Genomic DNA, 19,120 nt, shown 5'->3' with positions numbered 1-19,120 from the left:
TTAGGACAGCTGGGCTGGGTCAGCCTGGAGAAGAGAAGGCTCCTGAAGGGGAGACCTGAGAGCAGCTCCAGTGCCTAAAGGGGCTACAGGAAACCTGGAGAGGGGCTTTGGACAAGGGCCTGTAGGGACAGGCCAAGGGGAATGGCTTTAACCTGCCAGAGGGGAGATTGAGATGAGCTCTGAGGCAGAAGCTCTTCCCTGTGAGGGTGCTGAGGCGCTGGCACAGACTTTTCCCAGAGAAGCTGTGGCTGCCCCATCCCTGGCAGTGTTCAAGGCCAGGTTGGACACAGGGGCTTGGAGCAACCTGCTCTAGTGGAAGGTGTCCCTGCCCGTGGCAGGGGTTGGAACTGGATGAGCTTTAAGGTCCCTTCCAACCCAAACCAATCTGTGATTCTGTGACCGCCTAGCAGCATGGTTAGGCCGAGTGGTGCAATTTCTTGTTTCAAGTGATGTGGGAAAGTCACAGTAACTGTGAGGTTTGTATTTGTGTGCTTATGTATACATTACTGAAAACAGCCTCCTGGTGTGCTGGGGAATAGTTGTCAATGCTATAAAATCACTTAAAGTATATATTAACCCCATTATCTCATGCTTTCTTTGTCCAAGCTGTTAGAAATGAATACTTTTGAAAGGACAAGTTTTAGTAGTATTTAATAGATGCCAAAAGCTACAATTGTGTGCCAAAACTGAAGATCCATTGCAATTGTAAAGATACAGAAAGCAGTAAAAACATCCACATTCAGTTTTGTTGCCTCTCTGTTAATTCAGATAAAGATTATGTCTTTATTGGGCTATCAGTTGTGTTATAATTGGAATACAGTTCGCTGGATGGTACTTCTCAGAGTGAAAGCATCATGGTTAATGAAGATTTAGTTATTCATAGAATCACAGAATCCCGGAATGGTTTGTGTTGGAAGGGACCTTAAAGCTCATCCAGTTCCAACCCCCTGCCACGGGCAGGGACACCTTCCACTAGAGCAGGTTGCTCCAAGCCCCTGTGTCCAACCTGGCCTTGAACACTGCCAGGGATGGGGCAGCCACAGTTTTCTGGGTTTCTTCATTTAGAAACTCTCACCCACTTTTTCAGTTGTCCATGGTTTATGTTGTTGGTAGATTACTTTTCCCGTGGAGGTTTTGGGTTAGTTGTTAAGCATCTTAAACTTCAAGAAGAACCCAACTCTCCAATGTGATGGATTGTGCTGTCACTGCCCTCCCTGTGCCCGTCTCTTGCGTGCTCCCACGTTACACCATGAAGGTGGCAGGTTAAAAAGGAGCCAAAACAAGATCCCATCCAGCCTGTGGAGGGGCTGGTTTGCAACCTCCCTCCTGGTCCTCCCGTGTGCCACCCTGGTGACTGTGCCGGGACATGATGGGGATGCAGCAGCTCACTCGAGGCAAAGGGCATTGAGCCAGGAGAGCCACGCTCCCAAGGGACTGCTCCATACATCACCTGTATTAATAGTTTTCTGAATTAATTCTGCTGGAGCACATCTTTTAGAAAAGCCATCCAGTGCAGAGATACAAACATAGTGCTGATTGAGAACCCACCGCAGCCATTTGTTCTGCTGGTCATTTATTGCATGTGCTGTTCAGGGACACGTTGCACTTTGCCCTTACTCCGAACCTGCGTAGTTCTGACTTCCCACAGTGCTGAGTGTTGTACTCTGGTCTGCTCCCTCTAAAGGACCTGCCTGGCACCTTCTTACCTCTCTGAGGGCAGCCAGGTTGTCCCTGAGCAGTTATCACTTCCCCTGTGGAACTGTACCTGTGTCTTAGTACTCCTCAGTTACTCCTGGGTCTTCAGACCTTAATCAGACTTAACAGAAGGCTCTAGTAGTGTCTGAGTGCAGTGCCTGTAGAGGTTGTGGAGTGCAGAGCACAGAGGCAATACCATCTTTTATCCTCCTGGAGATCCCAAATTTATCCGGTCCCTGGTCCTATCTCCCACATGCCTGCACAGTGCTGGAGCCTGGGGACGTGCTCCTATCTTTGAGGTGTCTTTTAAGCAATTTATTTCTTAAGGAATATCTTTAATGGCTTTAACCTGCCAGAGGGGAGACTGAGATGAGCTCTGAGGCAGAAGTTCTTCCCTGTGAGGGTGCTGAGGCGCTGGCACAGGGTGCCCAGAGAAGCTGTGGCTGCCCCATCCCTGGCAGTGTTCAAGGCCAGGTTGGACACAGGGGCTTGGAGCAACCTGCTCTAGTGGAAGGTGTCCCTGCCCGTGGCAGGGGGTCGGAACTGGATGAGCTTTAAGGTCCCTTCCAACCCAAACCAGTTGGGGATCCTATGATCTTAATATCTCAGTTAAAACTGTGCTGGTTGCTTCTCTCCATTCTGTGCTGTCTATTCATTCTCCATATTTAGTCTTTTGCCAGTCTTAACTCCCTTACACAGCACCAATTTTCTTCTTTCCTTCCCAATTGTTACCAGAAATACTACATGGCAGAAGGTGAAAGCCCAGTTTCTGTTGAAGCCAATTTATTTGCAGGTCTGTGTGAGACGTGTCAGTGAAGTAGTTATCGATAACTGTCATCCATGTCTGTGCACTCTGATGAAGTCTGTTGTACCAGCGCTGCCTTTTCCCAGCACAAAGGTATCCGGTGAAAGGAGAGCTCATTTCTGTGTGTTGGTAATTGTGCTTCCTGACTCCCCGTCCTTGCACAGAAACCTGAGCTCTGCAGGGCTCCTTCTCGGGGCTCTGCCTGTCCTCTGGGAGCATCGGTGGTCACGGCTCCGGAGAGTTTTTGGCACGATCTTATAAACTTTGAAGGTGTAAATTATTTGGAGCTGTTGTTTAAGAAAGAGCTATATTTAGTGCCTGCTGTTTAATATCATCCCCGGTTACTCCTGACAAACGTGACCATATCATTTTACTTTCTCCTTAGGACAGTGTTAAAGTATGTATTGACCATTTCTTCCTTTTCTGCTTCATGACTGATGTTCTTGCTGTTCTTTCTGACTGGAGCAAGGTTGTCAGTGTTGTTCTTAGTGTCTATAAAAGAATCTGTGCCTTGTTTCATAGAATCCTGGAATGATTTTGGGCTGGAAGGGACCTTAAAATTCATCTAGTTCCACTCCCCCCACCATGGTTTCCTATCCGTGATGTATATCCAGTCTCTGATGTATAAGTTGCAATCTCATGTGTTGTAAGGTGGTGTCATTATTTTAGAGACTTCATAACGAGTTACAAACTCTAGGATCCATTAATTCCTTCACTCATTAGGGTAGGAAGTTGATATATATTTTTCCATGGGATGAAGGTGGACATTTTTGCTGCCCTGTTTGTACTGGGCAATCATTCCTGTTTGTGCACTGGCATGGTTCGCTTCCTGATAGCCTGCTGGAAGTTTTGGAGCTGGGATGGGATGCGACATGATTTAGGTCAGTTCTCCTCAGGATGCTTCCTGGTTCACACCACACTGCTGCTGGGACCAGACCCGTCTGTCCTATGGGCTTCCCATTTCCACAGCACAAAGGAATCTGTTTCTCCTCCTAATTTGCACCTTTGGGGTGGGAGGAAGAGGGATGTATGGAGAGTATCCAGAGATGGAGACTCTTGGGGTGGAAAATGCAGCTGGGTTTTTTTTCCCCTGCCTTTACTGCATGTTCACACTGCCATAAATGAGCTCAAGGAAGGCTGGGCAGGATGGTGTTTCTGCCAGCCCAAATAAAAGCAGGGACTGTTTTCATTTCCACTTACTTTTTCTTTTTAACCCTTTTTTCCCTCGTCTCCAAGACGAGCTGCAAAATCTGGGCTTTTATGGATGCCAACCTATAGTGGGGCTCATCCTGCCCTGCTCCAGCTGCGTGGAAATTAGGCATCTCCAGGGGATGAAGCATCCTAACACTGGGAATATTGTCTTCTGCAGGCATTACGTGTCTGCCTGGTGGGTGCCTCGCTTTGGGGCAGTGAGAGGCAGCTTGTTGTACCCCAGGATTATATGGAATGGGGGAAAACGTTTCACTGCCCTTCCCTGGGGGAGCCCCTGAAGGAGCCAAACCTGCCGGAGGTTTGGGCTCTACGTGCTGCTGACACCTCGCAGGAGTTCACAGTGTGTTAGAGCAACAGATTCTCTATTATTCCAGCCTCCCTGTGATATTAAAAGCTGAAACCCAAGTCCAAGCTCTCAATGAATGACTCCGTGGAAATGCTGTCGGGCGCATTTCGGTGCTGCGTTGGCTTTGATTTAAATGGGTAAACATGGTGAGAGGGTGTTTGCTTTGACTTCTTCCTTGTAGCTTCTTAGAAAGGCTTCTTTTGAGGGAAAGCGAAGCCTCCAATACTATTCCCCATCACAGCATTAGACCATTCTGCCCATGGCTTGGTGCTGGCCATGCCTTCAAGGCATACCTGGGCCCCAGCGGCACTGGAAAACTCCTGTATCAGGGATGCCTTGTGCCGAGGGCTCTGCTCACCAGTGTGAATAACCCTCACAGAGCCTGGTTCTCCATCTGGGTGCAGCATCGTCATCCCAGTTGGGATGATGCTGCAGGGTGTCCTTGGCTTTTGAAGGCATCTCCCTCTGCTTGTCTCACACTTTTAAGCTCTGTTTCCTTTGAAGCTTACCAAAATTCTACAAGGATGCTGGAGAGGGACTGTTCATCAGGGACTGTAGTGATAGGACAAGGGGTGATGGGTTCAAACTGAAACAGGGGAAGTTCAGGTTAGATATAAGGAAGAAGTTCTTCCCTGTGAGGGTGCCGAGGCGCTGGCACAGGGTGCCCAGAGAAGTGGTGAATGCCCCATCCCTGGCAGTGTTCAAGGCCAGGTTGGACAGAGCCTTGGGTGACATGATCTGATGTGAGGCATCCCTGCCCATGGCAGGGGCTTGGAACTGGATGGTCTTAAGGTCCCTTCCAACACAAACCATTCTATGCTCCTATGAAAATCACCTCCAGCTTTGGCTGCACCAGGTTTACATGTCAGAGACAGCCTTTGCCTCGTGGTGGAGGAGGCAGGGTGGATACAGCCCGTCTTCTCCTCACCCTTCTGCGTCAGGAAGAGCCCCCCTCTCCTCCTCACACATTCCCCATCTCCACCAGCACTATCAAAACCAGCTCCTTGGCAGCCCATGCACGTAGGAACTGTCTTCTGGTAACAGATTGTTATGTATTTAATGAACCCGAGGAAAACAAGAGATTCGAAGGCTGCGGGGCGATACAAGTTTGCTGTTCAGTCTGCCAGATTCACGCTAATTCAGACAACTCACAGATGTTTGGCTCCTCGCTCCTTAAAGAGATTTATGTAAGGTGCAGGCCTTGGAAATTTGTTCCCAGCGTGCTGGAGGGATGGAGGTGGCAGCATGGGCAAAGGTTTCCCAGCCCCACAGGACTCGTCTCTCCGTGGCTGTGCCGCTGCCGTACCTTCCTCTTGCCAACGTTGATGGCAACGAATGGACAAACAGCAGGGAAATGTGCCTTGCAGTCGCTAGGAGGATTACTGAAGGCTTTAGGTTTGTCTTTCAGGAGCCAAGGAGCTCTTTGAAAGCTATTTCTCAGCTGAGGAATGAAACCCCAGAGATTGCCCAAGAGCAAGAGTAATTTTGTCTAATACAAAGTGGCCTCATAGGGTTTGCAGGCGGCAGCAGGTACGTGTGGTACCCTCTGTGGGCACAGAGACTGTCTGGTGAAAGCATTTGGAACTCTTAAAGTGTTGCCTGCCTGGTTCAGGTAGATCATTTTAGTTTTGGAAGGTCCTAAGTGATCGTTTTGCTGGGCTTCACGTGATGGTTCTGCAATCTTGGGGTATTTATCCATGGAGGGGAAATGGCAGGAGATGATGTGAAGTCTGGCAATCGATGCATACACCCAGTATTGCCCTGCTTGAAGTTCTGATAGTTCTTTAGGGGCCTTCAGCCTTTACCAGTTCTCCATCTCAGCCTCAAAAGAGAGAAATCTGACTTGCAAGCAGTATCCAAATCTGTTCTGAGAGCAGTGATGTTCTTGCACTTGGCAAGGTTTCCTCAGTTACACTATGAGATGTCCCAGGTCTTGCTCGTGCTTGGTCCATGTGGTGGGTTTTTGGTGGTCAGTGATGAGTAGAAAGCATTATAGTCACTTTGCAGCTCCAGGATGTGCTTCTTGCAGAGACCCCAAGAGCTCTGGAGCAAACAAGGAAGCTCAGGCTGGCCAAGGAGCCCCCCAACCCTCAGAGCATTGTTATCTGCCTTTAAGTAAGTGGACATCATGTTATAGAGGTAGGCATTAAGATGAGTTTACGTGCTATTTGAAATTGTTTATGTTTGAGAAGTGAGTCAGTAGAAGTGACACGGTGGGGCTGTGTTTACTGTCTCCATCTCAGACATTTCAGGTTGTATATGGGAAAAGAATATAAGGAAGGAACAAGAACTGTGGGTTTTGTGTCTGTTTACTGGAGCAGCACGCTCTGAGAGGTAATTAAAAGTAAACCTGGACTCTGCTGGCTTGTTCAGCATCCCTGGTTGTTGAGATTAAGCAGCCAGAGCAATTCTCAATTCAGCAATTCCTCAGCTTTTGGGAGCGTGGCCAACACTCACAGTGTCTCACAGACCACTGCAGATTCTTGTAATAAATCTCACAACTGGGGGGGGAAGCAGAAAGGTGAGATGGTTCATTGGACCTGCTGCTGCTGCTTCAGCTGCTCTGCTCCAGAGACACCCCTTGGTCCAGTATTTCCAATATTCCTTAGAAATATTACTCAAAATCAGAGCAGATTAGGCAACGATTGCAGGTCTGCTCAAAGGGAATGTGCCATGTATACAGTTGTTTAGACTAAGAGCATCCTGTAGCATACCATGTCCATATGGTGCTGTGCAGAAATATTGGCAGTGTGTGTTCCCAAACCAGTGTGACTCCTGGGAGAGCTGCATTCCTCTGGGGCTCCCCTGGGGCCAGTCCTGCTGGGCTTATGGGGCTGAGCTTTGCTCTGTGTTGCTCCCAGTGCTCCAGTGGGACTGAGCTAAGCGGGCCCCAGCATTGCTCCATGGCAGAGCAGTGTGCTGGGGCTCTCCATTGAGCTGGGGCAGCTCATCAATCAGTGCACGTGGCCAGACAGGGAGTGTTCAAGGCCAGGTTGGACACAGGGGCTTGGAGCAACCTGTTCTAGTGGAAGGTGTCCCTGCCTGTGGCAGGGGGTTGGAACTGGATGAGCTTTAAGGTCCCTTCCAACACAAGCCATTTCATGGATGCTCGTCCTCCATGAAGACGTGGCTGGATGTGCAGCCAAGAGATACTGAAGACCACGTGTTAGTTCTCCAAATATTTGTGCTCTTCTCTTTAACTACCATGCATGAGGTTTCGTCCAGTGAGCTGGGTGCTGTGTAGCCTCTTTGCACATCTAACTGGCACCTCTCCGCTGGAGACCGGCCGTCTCCTCGCTCACACCTCTCGCTTCCCGGTTGCTGTTTTGCAATGACTAATTCTGCTCTCTTCTTTTCCTTTTCAGTTGCCAGGGAGGAAAAGGCAAAGTCACTGCCAGCACCATTTTCTTCAAGCTAAGATGTTGAGACAAAGCACCTCTGCCCCTTCCTTTGTCCTTTCAGTCCCTTTCGCCCCTCCTGTGTAAGGGAGTCTTCCCCCTGCCACTCCTATTCCCTGAGAGCACGGGGGCAATAAACCTGACGTGTTTTACTCAACTAGATGGTGTGTAATCTTCCTTAATTGCTCTTATTTTTGGTGAGAGCTTGCCTGTGCATAAAGTCCAACCCAAACATGTAGATCTGGGTGTGAGCTTGGATTCCAGGCTCTCCCTAAAGGCTAGGTAGGTTTGGATGTGCGGGTTGGGGTTCAGGGTGTCGGAGACCTGCTGCCTTCGTCGTCAGGTTGAGGTGATGCCCAGGCACTTGCAGCAGGGGATTGGATTGAAATAAGACTTCTATTTGCTTAGTAATTAATTGCTGGTCGTGGGCAGGACCCTGGTACATCCGTTGTTCCTGGTAGTAAGGGTTAATCTTAGACTTCCATAAGGTTGCACGTGGCCATCCGCAGTGGCTGCACGTGGTATTCTCTGCTCTTAACGCAGCCCTTCAGGATGGGTGTTGTAGCGGTGAGCCTCGGGCTCCTTCTGGCTGTGGATTTTATCAGTGTGGCTGTAGAGGTCGGCTCCATCCAGGCTGTCCTGCTCTGGCAGCTCTGTGGCACCCGTGAATATTGGGCTGTGTTAGTGAGGACCTCATTCCGGCGTGAAGCTGTTGGTTGTAAGCAATGAGGTGATGTGGTTCTTGAAGCCGTGCCGACCTATGGAGCAATGTTCGCCTTGAACATAACCTGTTGCTGCTTTCCCCTTTGCTATGCTGGCTATTAAAGATGTTAAGTGTAGGCAAGTCTTTTAGTTATTAATTAATGCTCAAAGTGCATCTTTATCTTGTTAGCCCTGGAAAAGTCTCGTCCAGCTGCAAGCAGGAGGCAGAGGAAGACGTTGCTTTATTCCTTGTCTTTGGCTGGTGATTTCCGAGTACCTGGAGTGTATGGTGAACCCAAGTCCTTGCCAGGTAGGACAGGAGAACCATGCAGGACACATGGTCCTCTGCACCAGAGCCCTTCTCCTGCGCTTCCAGGAGCTGGGAAGGACCTGTGGAGCAGGAGGAGGTGACTGCAGGCTTGGGGTCAGACGGGGCAGTGCTGCAGCCTTTGTGCTCGGATGGCTGGGCAGTCTGGGCAGCTCTTTCCTCTTGACATCCCAGGGGATGATCCTGACGTGGCTGCATCCGTGGAAATTCTGTCCTGTGAAGTCACGTGCACTGACTCATGATCCTGTTTACTCAGGACTAGTCCACGGGGCATTTTCAGAGTGTGAAGGCTTCTTCTCAGGCCGTGAATGGCATCTTTCACTTTTACTGGAGGATTTTAACCCCATAAATGAAATCAGTATTCACTAACGGCGTGGCAGAGTGCTCGAGCGAGGGGAGCAAGCTGCCCAGAGCTGAGCACCTCTTAATCCTGGTGCAGGAGGCAAATTACTGCCTGAGAGAAGGAATGAGCCCACATTTAGCTACCTGCAAAGGACAGGCTTCCAGGGTTTTTCCAGATTTATAATGCAGTAAATCAACAAATTGAAGATGTACCTCTTGGCATTGTCCAAAGCATTGGTGGTGAGGCAGGATGTACAACGAGGAGACTCAATGTAGCCCCACATCCTCCCTAAGAAGTGGAAGGATGGGGGCATGATTTTTAGTTTGGATAAAAAATGCAATGTGATGCTGTAGAAATCCTTAAACCCCACAATTTTCACTTGCACTAACCAGTTTTGGCTATTTCCCCAAATTCCTTGTAAGTCACTTGTCGTGTTTGTAGATGGGTTGACTGGCTGTGATGTGCTGAGGCTCCACAGCCGTCTGTGTGCACGGAAAACTGGAGCTCTGTGTAGCAGGAGGGGAATTTGGGTTTAATTGGTGTGAGGGGAGGATGGTTAAGCCTTAGAAACATGCTCAGAATTTGGCCTGGGGGGATGAGGTTTGGTTCTTCAGACGTGTGGGTCTAAACCGTGTTAAATCAACTCCGCAATCACAGCGGCTCTTTGCTCAGCCCCTTGTTTTCCACTCGGAGGTTGGTGTTTTCCTCTGCCAAGCTGCATTTGTTGCTTTTCCTCTCAGAGAGCTGTTTATATCAAACTGCTGTGTCTTTCCTCGCTCGTATTTGTTGCTCCTTTGGTGGCATTTGGAACTTATGAACCAGCGTTACCAAATCCTCCCGCCTTGGGATAAGCCTCAGGGCAGTGGCTGCTGGAAGATGCGCTGAGCTTGCTCCAGCCTTGCCTCCCAAAGCACCATGTGCCTTTGGGTAGCGTCAGCATTGGCTCTCTGGAACCAGACTTCACAGTGTGGAAATAGGAATATTTCTTGCTGAGCCAAAGCATGCTCTAGGTTGTACCGTAGCGTTTTGGAATGACGCTCTTGGTGGTCATGGAGCCAAGCCTGCAGCTACGCCAAGGACAAAGGCTGGGCTTGGGTGTTTGTCCTTCCTCCTCTTTCACTGGGTTTGGGAGCTATTTGGAAGTGGCTGGGAATCCTCTGCCCAAAGAGGGATGGGCAGCTCTTGGTTCCATTCAGAAGGTGAGGAGTGCTTCTCTTGTCCTCTTGCAGGGCTTTAAGAAAACTTTCTGTGCAGTCAAAAGGGTGCTTGGATATTCCCTCAAGCACAGCACAGGGAACAGTGCTGGGGCATGGGTTTGGGAGCAGGGTCCTGCATGGCTCGTGGCTTTTCACTGGAGGCTTTGAGCAGCATTAATAATTCAGCAGGGGCAGGCGATTGATATTCCGAGTGTGATCCCGCTGTGTGGCTCGCAAGGTGTATCAGTATGCAAAATACAGCTCTGGCTCCTCGTTCCTGTCATCCCTTTCTGCCTGTAAATAGGTTTTATGTCAGTGTGTGTGTCTGGAGATGGATTATTAGAGATTGAATGGTTTCTGTACAGAGGGTGATGGTCCCACAGCAAGTGGAAATGTGCATGATGCTGGTCCTCAGCCGTCTTCATGAAGAGTACTGCTGGGGTCGGATGTGTGGTTTTACGGTGGTGGTTACTGTTCAGGCTCCCTCCAGCCATGGCAGAGATCCAGCAGCTTGCTAAATCCTGAGCTCTTTTCCTCTGTCTGTATTTTGAAGCAATGCCCATGGAAAAATCATGGTTCAGGTGTTTCCATGCACTAGTGCTGCTTGTGGATGCTCCGTACGGCTCAGGAGATCCTGCTGATCCCAGTGGCCATGGCCCAGGTCTGAACTTAACCTTGATGACAGGATGAAGATAGTTCCTTTATCCGATTGCAAGTGAGGAAATACATTTCTTAAAATAATGAATGGTCCCTGAAGAGCATCTTTTCATTAGCATGTGTGTGTGTGTGTGAAAGCTCCAGTCTATAAATACACAGTAGTTTCCTCCTTGGAGTTGATGGGGAGCCCATCCTGGCTCTGCAGAAGTGTTTCTGTCCCACAGCACTTGTTTGCATCCCGAGGACATGACAGGGCAGGACTGTGCTGGGTCACGCCGTGCATCAGGAGCCTGGTGGAGCGGGATGAGGAGCCAAAGATCCCATTTCACTGGAATCTTCTCCTTTTTATTGCAGTTTCTCGCTGGGGATGTTTTCAAACCCCAACCAAACAGTAGTTAAAAAGAGCCCGGACCTAAAAGTGCGCCTCGGACCCGACGTTGGGTGGTGTTAACTGCCAGTTCGTTATCATTAGGGCTGTGTTAATTGCATTAGATGCAATGGAGCAGGGAGGTGCAGAGTGATGTGTGCTGCAGCCTGTCCGGCTCGGGCAGGGAGCATCTGCCTGTACTTGCTGCTGTTCCTGCCTGCTGGCTGCCGCACGCCCGGCTGTGTGTAGGAGTCTGCAGCACCAACATTAACCATTACCTTAGGGAAGGGTAATTATTCCTGAGGAATCATACCCTGTTAACGAGGAGCTGTGCTTAACTGCTTTTGTGCTGCTCAGAATGTTGTTTGATCTTCACTCCCCATGCTGCCAACTTGCCAGCGATGGCCCCAGCATCATGCCAAACACAGAGAGTCCGGCCCTGCAGCAAGCATCCTGGTTTTGGAGCTGGGATCAGGGACAGCCAAGATTGTGGCAGATAAAAATATAGATCTTGAGTGGTTTTAGTCCCTGTCCTGTGCTTCAGCCATCTGCAGTATGGTGCAGGGAGCAGGAGGGCACCACCAGCTCTGTTCTGGGGTTTTCTTAGTACTCTGGGGGAGGGATGGAGCCTCCCAAAAAGCCCCCTGCTCCTCATCCTCATCATGCCAAAAGGAGCATGAGCAGCAGGTCGGAGGAGGGGATTCTCCCCCTTTACTGTGCTCTGGGGAGACCCCCCCTGCAGTCCTGATCCAGCTCTGGGGCAACAGCACAAGAGGGACGTGGAGCTGCTGGAGCGAGGCCAGAGGAGGCCCCGGAGCTGCTGCGCGGGCTGGAGCAGCTCTGCTCTGGAGCCAGGCTGAGAGAGCTGGGCTGGGGCAGCCTGGAGAAGAGAAGGCTCCTGAAGGGGACACCTTAGAGCAGCTCCAGTGCCTAAAGGGGCTCCAGGAAAGCTGGAGAGGGGCTTTGGACAAGGGCCTGTAGGGACAGGCCAAGGGGAATGGCTTTAACCTGCCAGAGGGGAGATTGAGATGAGCTCTGAGGCAGAAGCTCTTCCCTGTGAGGGTGCTGAGGCGCTGGCACAGGGTGCCCAGAGAAGCTGTGGCTGCCCCATCCCTGGCAGCGTTCAAGGCCAGGTTGGACACAGGGGCTTGGAGCAACCTGCTCTAGTGGAAGGTGTCCCTGCCCGTGGCAGGGGGTTGGAACTGGATGAGCTTTAAGGTTCCTTCCAACACAAACCAGACTGGGATTCTGTGATCTTTTTTCTGTTACGTGCAGCCCTTTTTAGGGAGCATCCTCTCGCCTGCTGTTTGCTCAGAGCCTGGTGTAAGCAGCCATCCTTCCTGAAAAGGACCTGTAGGTCTTGCTGCCTACTAATATATTTGATGCAAGGACTGTCAAAATGCAGATATGTAGAACTCCTGTGGGGCTTCTTAATGACTGTACAGGCTCTTTCTGTTGCTTCTGGCAAACAGCTTGATGTCCCCAACCTGGCCCCAGCACTGGGGGAGGCTCCTGAGCATAACCTTGGGGGTCCATGTGCTGTAACAGAGCTGTCTGAGCTGTCTCTAGCATCACTGGGAGTGGTGGGGACATGTTGCTGTGTTAGTCAACTGGTCTTCCAGCCACCCCATCCTCCCTTGCGTCATTATCTCCTCGCATGAACCCAGGCTACCATAAATACCATATATATAATATATAAATAGCATAAATATGTGATCTGGGCTCACAGATTATGTGTCATTTTGACTGTCCGAAAAGCTTTATTTTTCTATTTGATGGTTTCCATTTGGTCATTGGTTTACTCAGAGGTTTATGATGAAGCTACCTATAAATCGCATATTATAAACCCACCAGTGTCTCATAAGAATCTGCAGACTGTACCAGGGGCCCTTGGGAAGAGTAAATCTTTGGGAAATGTATTGATTCTCACTCCTGGCTTTGCACTCTGCATGAACTTTGTCCTCACACAAGAATAGAAGGTGATTTTTCTTTACCAGCCAGCTGGCCTTCAAATGAGCTACTGATAACACCATCGCAAGCTCTAATCCCAGTAAACACAGGAAAGATGATTTATGAGCTGGGAACAGAAACCATATCGGTTCGTAATGAGGTTTAATACTTATTTGAGGCATATTCTCAAATATTGTCCTTAAATATCACGGTTGGGTTTTGACTGCATGGTACAAGATCAGTGTTTTGTGCTCTTCAGATCGCGCACATGGTGGTTTTGGTTGTTAACTGCAAGGCAACAGAATAGCAAAACAGGATTAGAGGAGTGATTCGGGGAAAACACTGATTTCTATAATCAGATTTGAAGTGCAATCTGTCTGCTTTTGCACAGAGTAAGTCTATGGGAGAGGGCGGCAGGAGGTGAGGCAGAGCTCATGGTCTGTGTGGTCCTGTATGAGCCTGGCTTGCAGTTCATTCTTAACACGTGCTCCTCATTGTGCAGCCTTTAGCTTGTCCTACCTAAGAAATAGGTAAGGATCAGGAGGTGTGGTGTGGCCCTGAGGACGTCAGGGCTGGGAGCTGTCTCCTTCCTTGTAGGCAACTCCTTGCCTTGTTTTTTCCCCAATTGGTTCTTCATGGGTTGGGAATTGGGGAGTAACTGGGGTGGGATGGGGGCATCCAGGGGATTTCACAGCCTTAATGATGCTGGAGAGGCTTTTTCTGCTGGACATCTGTTGGTGTGGGGGCAAGGGCTGCTGTGAGATCAACCCTGGGGCTTTAATGAGCCCTTCTTTCAAACCTTGGTATCTTTGATATAGGGGATGTGAGTTCCCTTTCTCAAAGGGAGTATTCAGAAGAAACTTTGTCTATCTATCTATCTATCTGTCTATCTGTCTATCTATCTGTATCTATCCGTCTGTGTGTCTGTCTACCTAAAATACTTCTATCCCTCTGGATCACCGTGTTCACTTTACATACTTCCAACAGCTCCTGCAATCACCCGTCCCATGAAACACCTCTGTACTGATGGGGTACAGAGGGTCACCAACAGTGTTTAATATTCTAACATAAATACTCCTGTGGAGGAACCACCCTCGGGGTGCTTTTAGGTCAGCACTCAGCCCTTGCCCAGTGCACCCACCCTCCAATCTCCAGGCAAGTCCCTCAAAGCTGTTCTCTCTTTGTGCACACAGGGACTTTTCCATGCTCAGAGGCTGTTCCTGCACATCCCTCAAGGAGCTGGTGGGGCTGAACCTTTCCTGCAGCAACATGGACTGAAAGAGGAGCTTCACCAGACCTCAGCTGCTGGTGCTCTTCGCCTGGACCCTGATGGACTCCGAGGCAGGACTGCATTACCATGGTGATGATCTTAACCAAAACACGGCAAAACAAAGGTGCTGACTCTGTAACATGCAGGACTGAGCTGGTAAGCTTCCTGAGAGCTTTCTTCAAAACTCTTTTGCCACCAAGAGCTTTGCCATAGATTTGTAGTAAGGGCTTTTTGTGCTGCAGGGCTGGATCTTTAGATCGTAGAATCTCAGACTGGTTTGTGTTGGAAGGGACCTTAAAGCTCATCCAGTTCCAACCCCCTGCCACGGGCAGGGACACCTTCCACTAGAGCAGGTTGCTCCAAGCCCCTGTGTCCAACCTGGCCTTGAACACTGCCAGGGATGGGGCAGCCACAGCTTCTCTGGGCACCCTGTGCCAGCGCCTCAGCACCCTCACAGGGAAGAGCTTCTGCCCAAGAGCTCATCTCAATCTCCCCTCTGGCAGGTTAAAGCCATTCCCCTTGGCCTATCCCTACAGGCCCTTGTCCAAAGCCCCTCTCCAGGTTTCCTGGAGCCCCTTTAGGCACTGGAGCTGCTCTAAGGTGTCCCCTTGAGGAGCCTTCTCTTCTCCAGGCTGCCCCAGCCCAGCTCTCTCAGCCTGGCTCCAGAGCAGAGCTGCTCCAGCCCTCGCAGCAGCTCTGGGGCCTCCTCTGGCCTCACTCCAACAGCTCCACGTCCCTCTTGTGTTGGGAGCCCCAGAGCTGGACGCAGGAGATGGTTTATAGCACTGTTTTCTACTGAGCTGCATTAATATCCAAGGAGCAGGGGATTAGTGAATGATTGGAGTGCTGTGGCTTTTGCATATATGAATTTCAGCAAGCATGCAATGAAATAAACAGTAGGAAAAACATTAAATCAACACCATGAATAACATGGGCGAGAAGTTGCTTCACCAGCAGTGAACAGATGCTCATCATTAATAAAAGGATGAGCAAGAGGGGAGCAGGATTAAGTGGGAGATGGCAAAGGGCAGTGCTGTAGTACTTAGCAGTCTTGCTGGCAGCCTGGACTGATGCAAGTGCAACCACACTGGATGAGCAGGCAACAAAAGAACAGATGAGGAGCAGCAGGCAGGCTAAATGATGCTGGAAGGGGTGAGCGAGGCCATGGGGCTGAGTGAACCTGCAGTAGCAGCAAATGAGGGGCAATGCATTGTCTTGGGGCAGTGTTGGAGCAAGCAAGGGTGGGAAGCAGGGGCAGGAGGAGGTGCAGGATGATGGAGAGCCATCTGAGAAAGCCTGGTGGTGGATGTTTGCTCCTCTGTCCTCCAGAAGACATGGTCATAGTCTGAGAAGAAATTAGACCAAAAGGCTATTTTGGTCTCAGATAAGGGTGTGCAGGAACACAGCAGGAAGCATCTGGCAGGAATAGCCCTAAATGGGCATTTTGAGCATGAAAGAAATCTAAATGTCTGAGTTTGCTGAGGATCACAAACTGTCCAGCTGGGCTTCCTGGGCAGATAGTGCAGCGTGCTGGGTGAAGGCAGGCTGCCCTGGCGGTGCATGCTTGGAAGAGAAGGCAAGCAAGGAAGAGGCAGCATTAAATCCTGCCTTAAAAGGGTGAAATTTGGGAAGGAAGGATAGTGATATATTGGAAAAATATCCTTGCTTTAATGTCAGCTCCTGCTGGAAAGGCAGCATCTCCTTTGGCTGCTGCTCAGGGTGGCAAGGGGCAGCATCTGATGCCGGCTGCATCCTAGAGGTGTGTGGGGCAGGCGGAGGGGAACTTGCTGCAGAGAGGCACATGAGAAGTAATTTCTTCTGCTCCTATGGGAAGGGATGGGCGCTGGGGCTGTTCGATGGCAGGGAGTGGAGGTGCAGAGCTGTAATGAGAAACTTTGCCCCCATGTGTTTGCCGAGTGCCTCCCGCAGCTCTGGAGCTGGGTCAATAGTGCAGTGATAGTTCTGGTTACACAAGTTGGATTGCTGGGTTGTCTGGGCTGTTAAATTGGGGCAAGAAGACTGACCCACCAAAGAAAGAAAGTTCTGTTGACTTCATGGGAAAGGCCAAAAAGCAAAGCCTAAAAGACATAAATGTCTGAGCAGTGGAGCAGTATCACCTACCAAAACCTGATCATAGAATCCTGGAATGGTTTGTGTCGGAAGGGACCTTAAAGCTCATCCAGTTCCAACCCCTGCCACAGGCAGGGACACCTTCCACTAGAGCAGGTTGCTCCAAGCCCCATCCAACCTGGCCTTGAACACTGCCAGGGATGGGGCAGCCACAGCTTCTCTGGGCACCCTGTGCCAGTGTTGCCCTAAGAAGTATACTCACTGTGGGGCATGTGTCACCTAATGTTGTTGGCCACTCTTTCGAGACAGCTGCCTGTCCTTGCTGTTTCCTGATTAATCATAACCTGCTTCTTCCTGAGGTGGGGCTTGACAGCTAGAGATATCCTTACTTCACACAGAAAAGTGGCACATGCTCCAAAGAAGATGAACAGCCCTTATTTACCTTCTCCACATCTGGATCCCATCGTTGTTTTCTGCCTCCACATCCCTCTATATTCAATATTTACAGTATTCTGTAAATGAAGTGGGATCCTTTTGTTGGATGGCTCTGTACAAGCAGGTTCCAGCATTTATTATTATCATTATTATTATCATCATTATATATTACGTTATTATTATTATCACCATCATGATGTGTGCAGGCAACATGTAAAACATGGATGAGGAGAGAAGGCGCAAATGCGATGGCTTAATGCCAGATAAAACACACCTATGGTAGCACAGATGAACAGGGAGGTCATGCTGGTGCTTCCCTCAGATGATGTAAAGCCTGGCTCAGATGGGATGGTGTTGCCAGGAGAGACACTTCAGAAGCAGAATATGGATATTTTGGGGGATAATAAAAGGACTATTAGTATGAAAGTGATTTGCAGACATAGCTGAAATGGCATGTAGCTGCAGATGACACTGATTTATTGGATACAGAACTGTCCATGCCCATTTTTAGAAGTCTGATGATGTCTCTCACACTGTCAAGAGGAAAATTCTTGGAAAAAAAAGAGCATATAAACCAACTGGGATTATTTTGCTCCCATATAGTTGCATTTCCCCCTATTTTTAGAGCAAATCAGCACAATCTGAATGTGGAATCCCCACAAGTGCTGCAGTGAGGGCGCCTTGCCTTAGAAACACACTGTATGTTTAGAAAACCCAAATAGAATCATAGTTTTGTACCTAGATGGGAGGCCTTAATGGGCTTGGATGGGGTTCAGATGCCACTGCTGCTGCTTTCTTGCCCAATCCAGAACTGCCACTGAATTGCAGGTCCTGGTTTAGTTTCTCCAGTGTTTTGGGTGCTGGAGCTGGGGACCTCACTGCAACTATTCCCATGGATAAGGATTAGCTGCAGGACCATGGTCTGCAAGCTCGGGCCTCAACACCATCCGCAGCATTTAATGAAATTGGATTTCATTGATGGAAGATGCCTGGGTCTGTCCCCTGATCGTTGCTGGTACCCAAGGCTGTTGTCCCTGCCGGGTGCAGTGTGGCTTTGCCAGAGCTGGAGGCAGGGTGGTTTCTGGTGCCCAAATCGAGTCTGCGAGAAGTGAATAGTTTCTCTGGTTGTTTGCAGCACACTCCAAAGATGAGTCAAGGACCTACCCTCTTCTCTTGTGGCGTGATGGGTAAGTAACAGACACTTCTGTCCGTATTTACTCCACCTCTGTTCCTGCTTTCATAGAATCACGGAATGGTTTGGGTTGGAAAGGACCTTAAGATCATCCAGTTCCAACCCCCTGCCATGGGCAGGGATGCCTCACAGTGTGGATGGAGGGGCACCCATCCCACCACCCGCTAGTGGTGTCCATCATGCCCATGCCACCCTCCTTCCCACAGGTTCTGCCTGTTGCCGTTGCTGAGTGAACTGCTTATCTCCTTCCCTCTCCCCTTTGATATATCTGCTCACTTTTAGAGCAACTCATACAGCTGAGATTATAAGCACTTTGGGTCTGAGATTGTGTTTGAGTATCCAGCCCATGACCATGGCTTTTGACTTTTGGCACAATGCAAGTAATAAATATCAGTGTTATCACTAGAATGTTCTACCACTTGGCACAAAGTGCTTGGACAGGCCTCAAACAATAAGGAAAAGGTCTTATTTTTGCCTTTGATGATAACCATGGTATAGGATGTTTAATTATGTCAGAGCTTGCTATCAACTTTTATGCTGAACAGCCACCAAAATTGATGGGGGATTGGTGCCTTGGCCCATGATACTGATGGTGCAGGAGGGTGTGCTGTTAGATTGTGCTCTTTGGGCTTTGTAGGGGGAAGCAGTCACTAGGTGAAGTCTCAAAACCCAATTAAAGCTGCAGGTCAAGTTTGAGCCAAGCTGCTTGCTGTGAAAGCCAGGACCTTGCAGACAAAGAGCTGCCCCTTTTCTCCATGGACACAACTCTCATTAGTGTTAACAGGGGCCGAGCACATCCATTGACAGGAGGCATTTCCCATGCTCTCTGCTAACTCCAGGCATCAGGAAGCTGGGGAAGATGGAAAGCATTTGGATTTTTTCAGATGGAAGTCACAAGCTTCAGAGTCAAGAAGGGGCAGAGGCAGCCCGTTCCCTTTCTCCTGCCTGTCAAACATGAGAGAGGAACAAAGAAACCTGATCAGATGGTTTTGTCTTGCACTGTGGCACTGGCAGGCTCTTCAGCAGATCTGATGAGTCTATGCCTAATTGAAAAGCAGCTTGTCTTTAAGAGCTTTTACAAAGCCTTCTGTGTCTTCATAGCTCTGTGCTGATCTTCCTTGGCTGCCAAATGGTCCTCTTTCCAAGGGGAACAA

The 19,120-nt window shown here is 49.5% G+C and overlaps 1 protein-coding gene across 1 annotated transcript in view; it reads left to right on the top strand.

Moving 5' to 3' along the window:
* The window catches only part of FAM53B (family with sequence similarity 53 member B), a 51,578-nt gene that overhangs the window by 5,862 nt on the left and 26,596 nt on the right, over window positions 1-19,120 (top strand). The window contains exons 2-3 of the mRNA XM_030485743.1: window positions 14,193-14,425; window positions 17,910-17,961. Coding sequence (XP_030341603.1) covers window positions 14,357-14,425; window positions 17,910-17,961 — 121 coding nt within the window. The 5' untranslated portion in view covers window positions 14,193-14,356. The remainder of the gene's footprint in view (window positions 1-14,192; window positions 14,426-17,909; window positions 17,962-19,120) is intronic.

This window comes from Strigops habroptila, chromosome 5 (assembly GCF_004027225.2).
Source record: "Strigops habroptila isolate Jane chromosome 5, bStrHab1.2.pri, whole genome shotgun sequence".
NCBI classification, from domain to species: Eukaryota; Metazoa; Chordata; class Aves; order Psittaciformes; family Psittacidae; genus Strigops; species Strigops habroptila.
The sequence above is the reverse complement of the archived record's forward strand: the minus strand, read 5'-3'. Positions and strand labels throughout refer to the sequence as shown.